We start from the raw sequence: 12339 nt of genomic DNA on the forward strand, positions 1-12339 counted from the left end.
TTAATCCGAAACACACTTCCGAATGTAAATGTTACCGCAACGTTAAATATTTTTGCTTCAAATTAGCAGTGCAAATTTATTCTGTGTCGAATCTTTTTCTCAATTAAAAAGAGCGCGAAAATTATGCAGCATGTACAACGTCGCGTCTATTGCATACAAATGGCGTGTATTGAGCGTTTTAACAAGCACACAACAGGTCAGGGGATTGACGCATATTCAGAGGCAATATTTCATCAAATCTATAAATAGTCATTAAAAAATGGCAAGGTTTGTGTTAAAGAAATAACTGAAAGCTCTTATCGTAAATATTTACCAGAAAGAGATTGATAAAAACGGAATAAACGGGATTATCGGGTAATAAAAAGAAACTTGAAAAATAGTAAGTATACAGTAATAGTGTCGGGTTGAAACGGATGTATTGGGGAATCGTTCGAGTCGGGATTTTACTATCTGTGCGGAAAAGTTTTAAAACAATTAAACAATATAAAAAAAAATATATTTTTTGCGGAAAAGTTTTAAAACAATTAAACAATATAAAAAAATATATATTTTTTAATGACTGGGGGATTTTTTGGAAGAGTCATAGCGCACCAAATGACGTCTTTTGACGCTGTTTTTCTTTGAGTTATAACGCACCACAGAACGTGAATTGACACGTTAAATAAAAAAAAATCAACGTCGGGAGGGGTGAACCCACCCCCGGTCGGCCCCGGAGCGCCTGAACAAATTCCTGGGGAAGGCACTGAGCTATTGTAACCACAAAACCTTGTCTGGCTTTATACTATGGGTCAGCATAGCCCTTTATCAGACTGTTTGACTGGGCAGGTTTGTTTAGAGTTACCCTGGCCACAGATGGCATAAGACTCATTTTACTAATGTCACAGGTCATATGTTTTTAAATATTTTATGATGTAATATATCCAAGAATGTTCATACCTAGAAAAGATTACCTTATAGAACAATTTTGGTGCTTTGTTGAAACTTTCCTTTGTTAAGTACAAGATACAAAAAACATTCTCATGGTGAGCTTTTGTGAACAACTTTTGTTTATTCTTTGTCGTGGGTTGTCTGTTGTCAAGCATCAACATTATCTTGTGTACACTCTAGAGGCCACATTTAGGGCTTAATGTTCATTGAACTTGGTTAGAACATATGTTCCAATGATATATTGACCAAGTATGGGTAGGGTATGGTCAAAACTAGGTCACTAGGATCAATTAAAGAAAAGGCACTTGAACACGATAATTTCCATATTTTGGCCCAATCATCATTTAACTTGCTGAAAACATTTCTACTGATGATATCTTAGCTGAGTTCAAATATGGTTCCAGTCTGTTTTGGTGGTGCAGTTTTCCTTATATATGGCCGTAAAACCTTGTTGACACTCTAGAAGTTATATTTTTAGCTCATCTATTTTTTGAAAAAAAAAAGAGCTATTGTCATCACCTTGGCATTTGCGTCAGCGTCCGGTTAAGTTTTGTGTTTAGGTCCACTTTTCTCATAAAGTATCAAAGCTATTGCATTCAAACTTAGTACACTTACTTACTAGCATGAGGGGACTGGGCAGGCAAAGTTAGATAACTCTCGCGTGCATTTTGACAGAATTATGTGCTCTTTTTATACTTAGAAAATTTTGTTAAGTTCTGTGTTTAGGTCCACTTTATTCCTAAAGTATCAAAGCTATTGCTTTTATACTTGCGACACTTACTTACTATCATAAGGGGACTGTGCAGGCAAAGTTATGTAACTCTGACTGGCGTTTTGACAGAATAATGGCCCCTTTATACTTAGAAAATTAAAAAATTTGTTAAGTTTTGTGTTTTGGGCCGCTTTACTCCTAAAGTATCATAGCTATTGCTTTCAGACTTGGAACACTCACAAACTATCATAAGGGGACTGTACAGAACAAGTTGCATTAATCTGGTTGTCTGTTTGACGGAATTATGGCCCTTTTTTGACTTAGTACAATAGACTCCACCCAAACCATCCCCCATACCCCTCCCCCCCCCCAAAAAAAAACATTTTTTTTTTCTTTTTTTTTTTAAAGATCATCTTATAAATGACCACACCCTCACACTATAGCCCCCCGACCCCCCCCCCCACACTATACACCCCTCTCCACCCCACCCATCCTTCTTTTTTTATTGAAGTATTCCTTTACCTTTAAAAAGAAAAATAGATGAGCGGTCTGCACCCGCAAGGCGGTGCTCTTGTTATGATATGCTGTTTGCTTTTGGCAATGGTTCCCACTTACAAAAGACCCTTTGAAGTTAATAAACTTACTGTCCAGATATCAGCGCTGGAGTTCCACATTAAATATTGGCATCACTCTGGGATAACAGGGCTTAATGCATATGCTTAGAGTGTCATCCCAGATAACCCTATGCAGTCCACACTGGCTTATCAGGGACTGCACTGTCCATGTGTATGGGTTTTGTTTGTTAAAAGAAAGTGTCTTCTCAGCTTAAATCCTTATTAGCCTGTGCAGTTATGGGATGACACTGTACACAAATACATTAATGCTGGTTTTCCCAAAATGCTTTTTATTTGCGTTATCTTTCATTCTCAGGAGATCGTTGTTACTGTGGTGCATCGTTTACGCCATTGGCCAGTCAGTGTTGTGTTTGACCAATGGCGTGAGTTCACATCCCGTCAGCGAGAGTTCAAGAATCTGACAACACAGATGATCAGCATTCACCAGGAGCTTGCTGTCAAACAGCATTACTCGGCATGGCTTAAACAGTTCCAGGCAATGAAAATGGCAAAACAGCATCATGTAATCTACCAGTTATTTGTTCTACGAGTTCAAAATTATGTTGCTGTTGAAATGAAAACTTAAACTCCTGTTTTTACAAATTAATAAGGAACGCTTATTATTTTCAAATTTATACTTAGTATTTTATGTAACACTTAACATTTTAGTATTTTAAGTAACACTTAACATTTTAGTATTTTAAGTAACACTTAACATTTTAGTATTTTAAGTAACACTTAACATTTTAGTATTTTAAGTAACACTTATAATTAACAAATGAATACTCAGTATTTTAAGTGTTCACTAAGTTTAATAGTCAAGTCAAGAATGATGAAGAAATAAAAAACATTTCCCATCTGTATCAATTTATAATAGCTATATATTAATTTTCAGTCTAACACAATTTATAAGATGTATGAAGTGTAAATCAATTTCTTCATTGTAATATTTCTATTATTCATACAGGTGCACATTAAGATGAAATACTTTTTAGTTGTAAATCTGAAGGATATTTATTGAGTATAAATTGATTTAATACTAAATAGGCACATTAATTAGTTAGAATAAAGTAACTGAGTATGACTTCAATTAAAGATGTATCTCAATCAATGATGGCTGCATGTTTGAAAGTACTTCACAATTGTTTTCAGGATCACATAATACAGCACAAGGCTTTGTTAAGCTTGGTGTGGTACCGAGACTCTCGCAAACAGAAAAAGCAAAGGAATCAGCAGGCCCTTGCACATTTCGCTCAGAAGACGTTTAAACTCATCTTTCCACAGTGGCTAGCTAAGGTGAGATAGATGCTTTTAACCCTTTACCACTTAGATATGTATTTAACCCTTTACCACTTAGATATGTGTTTAATCCTTAACCACTTAGATATGTATTTAACCCTTTACCACTTAGATATGTATTTAAGCCTTTACCACTTAGATATGTATTTAACCCTTTACCACTTAGATATGTATTTAACCCTTTACCACTTAGAATTGTATTTAACCTTACCACTTAGATACCTATTTAACCCTTTACCACTTAGATATGTATTTAACCCTTTACCACTAAGAATGTATTTACCCTTTACCACTTAGATATGTATTTAAGCCTTTACCACTAGGATATGTATTTAACCTTACCACTTAGATATGTATTTAACAATTTACACTTAGATATGTATTTAACCCTTTACCACTTAGATATGTAGTTAATCCTTTTACCACTTAGATATGTATTTAACCCTTTACCACTTAGATATGTATTAAGCCTTTACCCACTTAGATATGTATTTAACCCTTTACCACTTAGATGACGTATTTAACCCTTTACCACTTAGATACGTATTTAATCCTTAACCACTAGATATGTATTTAACCCTTTACCACTAAGATATGTATTTAACCCTTTATCCACTTAGATATGTATTTAACCCTTTACCACTTAGATACGTATTTAAGCCTTTTACCACTTAGATATGTATTTAACCCTTTACCACTTAGATATGTATTTAACCCTTTACCACTTAGATATGTATTTAACCCTTTACCACTTAGATACCTATTTAACCTTTACCACTTAGATATGTATTTTAACCCTTTACCACTAAGATATGTATTAACCCTTTACCACTTAGATATGTTATTTAAGCCTTTACCACTTAGGATAGGTATTTAAACCTTTACCACTTAGATATGTATTTAACCCTTTACCACTTAGATATGTATTTAACCCTTTACCACTTAGATATGTATTTAATCCCTTTACCACTTAGATATGTATTTAACCCTTTACCACTTAGATATGTATTTAAGCCTTTACCACTTAGATATGTATTTAACCCTTTACCACTAGATAGGTATTTACCCTTTACCACTTAGATAGTATTTAATCCTTACCACTTAGATATGTATTTAACCCTTTACCACTAAGATATGTATTTAAACCCTTTACCACTTAGATATGTATTTAATCCTTTACCACTTAGATATGTATTTAACCCTTTACCACTTAGATATGTATTTAACCCTTTACCACTAGATATGTATTACCCTTTACCACTTAGATATGTATTTAATCCTTTATCACTTAGATATGTATTTAACCCTTTATCACTTAGATATGTATTTAGCCTTACTAGATATATTACCCTTTACCACTTAGATACGTATTTAAGCCTTTACCACTTAGATATGTATTTTAATGCATTTGAAGGCCCTAAGAAAGTTTAATTTATACTAGATTCAAGTTTACAGGCTTTATTTCCAATCTTTAGATACTGATGAGCAGCAAAAAGCATAAAACTGAACTTTTACTCGCAGGCTGTTCTGGTTTTATGCTGCTTGCACATAGCCATTTTCGCTTTGTTTCTGAGTGGGAAAGGGTAAAACCTGTTTGTGCCTAGCGTCTTGAAAAAAGGCCTTGGCAAACAGCGTAGACCCAGATGAGACGCCACATGATGCGGTGTCTCATCTGGGTATGCACTGTTTGCTTCAAATTAATTTCTGTAAGAAATATTCTAAATATAGAAATAAATATACTAGACATCCCTAATTTTGGAAATAAATTGATCCAATTTAGAAGGATAGGAGAGTCCACTAGGCATAAATAGGTTAAACCTGTTTGTTCCTCCAGGCACAGGAGAGTCATCAGGCTCACAAGATCCTGCATCTCTGGACAACGATCACAGAGGAGGAGCGGGCACTGATCCCCCGGGAGCGATCCTTCCGCTACAAACAGAACCGCAAGGTGCTGCAGCAGTGTTACCAGACCTGGTACACAGAATACCGCAAGATCTCTACACTGAAAAACCTGTACCACAAAATACTCCTGGAGCGGTATGAATTGGGACCTAATATTAGCCGCGTCATGCGAAAATGTACCTTATGCCATATGCAGTCAGCATAGTTCCAGCTATTGTAACCACAAAACCTTGCCTGACTTAATAGAGGATAGCATGGCTCTTTACCAGACCGGGCTACGCAGGATGCAAATGACATAAAACCCATTTTCTCATGACAAAGGTCATATGCTTTTTATGCCCCTGGTAGGGTTGCATATAGCAGTTGAACTGTCTGTCAGTCTGTCCGTCAGTCAGTTTGTCTGTCCGAAAACTTTAATATTGCCCATAACTTTTGCAATATTGATAATAGCAACTTGATATTTGGCATGAATGTGTATCTCGTGGAGCTGCACATTTTGAGTGGTGAAAATTCAAGGTCATTCTTCAAGGTCAAAGGTCAAATATATGGCTACAAAGCGGCGCAGTAGGGGGTATTGTGTTTCTGACAAACACATCTCCTGTTTATTTAAAGACTTGTAAATGCAATTGTAAATACACTGTTTAAGTGCTGTCTAAAATACTTTGTACAGTATGGAAGCATGAATGATGTAATATATTGCCAGTCGTGAAAATATTATTTTTCTATGATCACGAAAATGCCATGTTTTATCATAAGGTTTAAAAGAAAAGAATATCTTCATAGAACAATCTTGGTGCTTGGTTGAAAATTTCATTTGTTTAGAACAAGATACAAAAAACATGTTCATGGTCAGCTTTTGTGATCACCTTTTGTGTATTGTTTATCGTGCATTGTCTGTTTTCAAGCATCAACATTTATCTTGTGTACACTGGAAAGGCCACATTTATGTCCCAATGTTCATGGAACTTTGTAAGAACATCTGTTCCAATGATATATTGACCAAGTATGGGTAGGGTCAAAACTAGGTCGCTAGGCTTTATTAAAGAAACAGCACTTGAACAATATAATATCAATATTTTTAGCCCAATCATCATTACATTTGCTCAAAACATTTGTAATGATGATATCTTAGCTGAGTTCGAATATGGTACCAGTCTGTTCTGGTGGTGCAGTTTTCCTTATAAATGGCCGTAAAACCTTATGAACATTCAAGAAGTCATATTCTTTTCCCAATCTTCTTGAAATTTGCTCAGACCATTATTGTTCTGTAGTGTTAAAAAATGGTTCTGAGATGAAAAGCAAGACCAGTATTCAATTTTATTACAAAAACATAGAACTACTCAAAACAGGTCAGTTCTGTTGGGTTTCAATTAATTCGCCTAGGGCCTTTTGCACTATTGATGATTTTGTTGTTCAAAGTTTCAACTCTTTACTGACATGTACTGTAATCCATGTCCACTGACCATTTGCAGATATTTTGCTGCGTGGAGCAGTTGGGCCTGGGAGAGACGAGCAAGAGAGGACAAAGGTGCACAGTTCAGGAACATAAGGATACAAAAACTGGTGGGTCACAGAGCACATATGAGAATTGCCCTAGAAAAATCTGGTATAATGCATGTGTGTAAAGTACAGAAAATTCCATAAAAGCGGATCTGATATAATGCATGTGTGTAAACTATGAAAAATGCCATAAAAGTGGATCTGATATAATGCATGTGTGTAAAGTATGAAAAATGCCATAAAAGTGGATCTTATATAATGCATGTGTGTAAAGTATGGACAATTTCATAAAAGTGGATCTGATGTAATGCATGTGTGTAAAGTATGGACAATGCCATAAAAGGGGATCTGATATAATGCATGTGTGTAAAGTATGGACAATGCCATAAAAGGGGATCTGATATAATGCATGTTTGTAAAGTATGGACAATTCCATAAAAGTGGATCTTATATAATGCATGTGTGTAAAGTATGGACAATTCCATAAAAGTGGATCTGATATAATGCATGTTTGTAAAGTATGGGCAATTCCATAAAAGTGGATCTTATATAATGCATGTGTGTAAAGTATGGACAATGCCATAAAAGGGGATCTGATATAATGCATGTGTGTAAAGTATGGACGATTCCATAAAAGGGGATCTGATATAATGCATGTGTGTAAAGTATAGACAATTCCATAAAAGTGGATCTGATATAATGCATGTGTGTAAAGTATGGACAATGCCATAAAAGGGGATCTGATATAATGCATGTGTGTAAAGTATGGACAATGCCATAAAAGTGGATCTGATATAATGCATGTGTGTAAAGTATGGACAATGCCATAATAGGGGATCTGATATAATGCATGTGTGTAAAGTATGGACAATGCCATTAAAGCAGTAAGTGTTGTCTTAGCTGAGCCTGCATGTGCAGACTGCAAAGGCTAATCTGGAACAACACTTTTAGTAGACGCAACAAGTCCGGATTTCCCAGAGTACACCTAAAGTGTAATCTGAACAAAACAAGAAATATCACTTGGTCCGTGAACCTTTTATGAACTAACATTGTCGTAATTTCTGTGACTTTTTTTTACTTTATTTGATGGTGAATGAACAAATGTAAACACGAGCACTTGTGTCAGGTACCATATGATTTCACATTATTGTTCAAAAGCCCAAAAGCAAAAAGTAAACTTTTTAATATGTGTGGTTCGAAAACCAAAGAAGTTTGTAAGTTGTTTAACATTGAAAAAATCAAAGATTTCACAATCTTAAGTTAAAATAAAAATGTACTATATTGCTAAGATAAAATATACAAACTGGATTGAGGCCAAACTTTAGTTTCCCTTTTGATAAACAGACGAATTGTTGTTCAAATGTTTTTCATACAAAATAGAGACTGAATTGCTTTTTTTAACAGGCTGAGACAAATAGCTTGCGGTTTGGGGATTGTTAGTGAAAAAAAGTATTCCACCATTCCCCTCTACCGCTGATTCCAGTAGAACTCTTGTACCGTTTTTTTTTTGTCAACTGACTCCCATGAAATATCTGCAAACAAAATCCAAACATACTTTCTCATGAGCCTTGTTAGAGAAATCTGGGCTCAATGCATGTGCCTACAGTGTTGTACCAGATAAGGGTTGACACTTTCTGCCTCAACTGGAATTTTATTTAAAAGAGACTTTCTTAAAATAAAAAAAAATCCATAAAAGCGGAAATTGTTTTCCCTGATTATTTAATCTGGGAAGAACCTTAAAGCAAGTGCATTAATCACAGTTTTTACAAAACGATGCTCTAATGTTGTAATTGTGTTGTCTCCAGGTGTTCAAGATGTGGTGTTTGCGGTACACGCAGAGGACAGAAGTGGAGCGGCGGTACACAGAGACCTGGCACAACTACATGGGAATCATCTTCCAGTCCTGGGCCACATGGGCCAGAGGTAGGGTTGGGGGAGGAATATTTATACTCCTTTCATTTCGTAGTAGAGGGGGTACACTGGAATCACTAGTGACGTCTTTTTGTTAATCTGTCAGTCAGTAGACAAAGACTTGTCCTCAGCTTTCTCCTACTCTTTTTAATACACACATTTATTATTTATGAAACCATATGGTCCACAGGTGGTGATAAAATGATAACAAACTGCCATTAATAAGTACATTTTACCTATTGCAATTCAGACCATCACCATCACAAGATGGTTTCTGCCCACCTTATCGCTAAGAGACAGAGAGCCACTGTAAGAAAGATGTTCCACACCTGGAAGTCAGAGCACAAAAAACTTGCAAGGGTCAACCGTTGGCATGACAACCGACTGGTTGTGAGGTAGGAGCAATAACATGCAAACATTTTTCATTGTTTTAGGAAATACTGTTTCTTAATTACATCACGTCATTTCTATTGATGTAAAGCCTTTTCCCCATGGATACGAAGCAAAGTGAAAATGACTTTTGCAACCAGCAAAAAACCAAACAGCCTACCAGTAACACCCAGTCTGTTCAGGTTTTATGCTGTCTGCTGCTCATCAGTAACTCTGAGTTGGAAATGAAGTCTTTAAAACTTGAATTAAATAATAAAGGTATCTAAGTAAATTTAACTTTGTGTGGGGCTATAAATGCGTCAAAATATGTATCTAAGTGGTAAAGGGTTAAATAATGTTTCGGAAAAAAAAGTATCTATATTGTAATTGAGCCTTGTTCTGAGAAAAATGGGCTTAATGAATGTGCGTAAAGTGTCTTCCCAGATAAGCCTGTGCAGTCCGCACAGGCTTATCAGGGACAACACTTTCCGCCTAAACTTGATTTTCAGTAAGGAGGGACTTCATTGAAACTAAAAATAACATAAAAGTGGAAAGTGTCGTCCTTGATTAGCCTGTGATGACACTTTACGCACAAGCATTAAGCCCAGTTTTCTCAGAACAAGGCTCAATGTTAATTTCCTGTGCAGGGTGCTCTACTCGTGGCACTGTGTGGCGATATGGCAGAGGGACATGCGGGAGAAACAGCTTCAGTGTCAGCTGGTATCATGCACAGCACTGGTGGGTACATACTGTGTTGACATACTAGAATCTACTAGAATCTAACTGATAGTTTCATTACATATGGGCCGTGCTTTGCGAAAAAAGGGGTTTAAATCATGTGCGTAAAGTGTCATCCCAGATTAGCCTGTGCAGTCTGCACAGGCTTATCAAGGACAACACTTTCCGCCTAAACTTGATTATTGCTAAGAAGATACTTTCTTTAAACACAAAATATAATACAAGCGTAAAGTGCCGTGCCTGCAGACTGCACAGGCTAATCTGGGACGACACTTGATGAACATGCAATAAACCCCTTTTCACAATGCACAGCCCATATTTAATGTGAGCTAAATCTGGACCTGAACAGGCAATATCACATGCCATCACATGCAATTACAATTCGAGGTCACGATATTACTTTCACAATCTTGAATTGCAATTTTGTATTCTTGTATTGTTAATTGCATACTTGTATTTTTGTGATCTTTTATATCCTGTTCTCATGTTCTTGGGATTGTTATCAGCAAGTCTTCAATACGTAGCAATAGGTTGCTCTAACAAAAAAATATTCTATTACTTTCTTCCTAATCAAACTGAAATCAATATGAGGCATTTTTGTAATAGAACTAGGCATAAAGCATTCAAGCGTGTTAAGTGAAGCCCTAATCAGCCAGTGCAGTTATTGTTTGAAGGTGCTTTACCGGTAGTCATCGCAACAAACACTATTATAAATGAAAATGGCTTTTTTATGTCCCCAGATCAAATGATCAGGGTATATTGTTTTTGGCCTGTCTGTCTGTCTGTCATTCTGTCTGTCATTCTGTCCCAAAACTTTAACATTGGTCATAACTTTTGCAATATTGAAGATAGCAACTTGATATTTGGCATGCATGTGTATCTCATGGAGCTGCACATTTTGAGTGGTGAAAGGTCAAGGTCATCCTTCAAGGTCAAATATATGGCTTCAAAGCGGCAAGTAGGGGGCATTGTGATTCAAAAACACAGCTCTTGTTTTATAAAGCTATGGAATCCTTATTTCAAAACCTGCTTTTTCCAGGCCAAGCGTGTGTTCACCCAGTGGCAGTCCCGATACCGTGATCGACTGGCTTTACACGCAGCTCACAGACGCACTGTGGAGAAACGAGTGTTGAGGATTGTCACTCACTGGCGCCACCTGGCCCAGGCCACCAGGGGAAGGCAACTCAGAAAACACTTCCAGTTGCAAAAGGTATGTTGTTTGGTAACCTTTAAGTATTTGGGGTCCTTTTATCTCGGTAAACCAATATTTAACGCCCAATATAGTTTTGAAATTGTAGAATGTATATAGCAAATTTCCTCTTGGTTCTAGAATATTTTTACCACTTATTGTTTTGGTAATTAAATTTAAAGGAAAAAGTGTTAAACTGTTTTATGGATACAATTTCTGAATCAAAGATTATCATTTAACTTTCAAATTGTGTAATTTGTTATGTCTGGGGTAAGGCATAAAGTGTTCACAATGTCTGTCTATCAGTCCATCCGCTATTTTTTATTTCAACTCTTTAACTCTTTCAGTGCTGGAACCGAATTTTGAAGGTCTTTGCAAACAGTTTGGATCCAGATGAGACGCCACAGACCATGGCGTCTCATCAGGATCCAAACTGTTTGCTATTCTGATAGTATTCTTTGGAAAAAAAATCGAAGAAAATGCTAATTTTATACATTCAGCAGACGACATTTTAGCAGACAACAAATTACCCAGCATGCAAAGGATTAACTCAAATAGTTTGTATTTTACAATCTCCAAACTTTCTGAAAATGTTTATAAGCATAAAATGGAGGAAGACTGCACGAGCTAATCTGGGATGAGACTTTATGCACATGCATTAAGCCCAGTTTTCCCAGAGAAAGGCTCAAATTCAAATGTGATTGGTCCACTATGACACATGTTTCAAATGTGATTGGTCCACCATGACACATGTTTCAAATGTGATTGGTCCACCATGACACATGTTTCAGGTTCGCTTGCTTTTCACAAAGTGGACACAAGCTCACTGCAGGAACCAGGAGCGCTACCAGCAGCTGAATGAGTATGTGGGCAGGAAACAGCTGATGTTGCTAGGCAACTGCCTGGAGACCTGGAGGTCACAGTTGATGTGCTTGCAAGCAGAGCGTGTGTTCAACATGCGGCTGGTCACCACCCTGCTACAGAACTGGAAACTGGCTGCACAAGGTATTGACAATCGTTGGTGATTGTAAGGAAATAAACTCATAATTTACAGTGATTTAACAACAAATATTTATCAAACATTTTGCTCCCCAACATGCAGCAAAGTTTCAGTATGTGCGATTGTTTAGAGACATTTAATATTGCATTCCCCTTTGATTTTTGACCTGTTGTTCTGC

General features: G+C 36.5%; 1 protein-coding gene across 20 annotated transcripts in view; it reads left to right on the forward strand.

Annotated features, from left to right (window-relative positions):
* Window positions 1-12339, forward strand: part of LOC127840885 (uncharacterized) — a 178864-nt gene that overhangs the window by 163323 nt on the left and 3202 nt on the right. For 4 of the 20 annotated variants that reach the window (XM_052369320.1, XM_052369339.1, XM_052369338.1 and 1 more), the window contains 4 exons: window positions 9116-9260; window positions 9882-9972; window positions 11012-11182; window positions 11953-12166. The exons of 5 other annotated variants lie outside the window; for them this stretch is intronic. In XM_052369320.1, coding sequence (XP_052225280.1) covers window positions 9116-9260; window positions 9882-9972; window positions 11012-11182; window positions 11953-12166 — 621 coding nt within the window. Of the gene's footprint in view, window positions 1-2569; window positions 2777-3405; window positions 3550-5386; window positions 5590-6926; window positions 7018-8759; window positions 8878-9115; window positions 9261-9881; window positions 9973-11011; window positions 11183-11952; window positions 12167-12339 lie in introns of all 20 variants that reach the window. 11 more of the 20 variants (XM_052369328.1, XM_052369326.1, XM_052369327.1 and 8 more) reach the window with 5 other exon arrangements.

This window comes from Dreissena polymorpha, chromosome 8 (assembly GCF_020536995.1).
Source record: "Dreissena polymorpha isolate Duluth1 chromosome 8, UMN_Dpol_1.0, whole genome shotgun sequence".
In the NCBI taxonomy this organism is placed as follows: Eukaryota; Metazoa; Mollusca; class Bivalvia; order Myida; family Dreissenidae; genus Dreissena; species Dreissena polymorpha.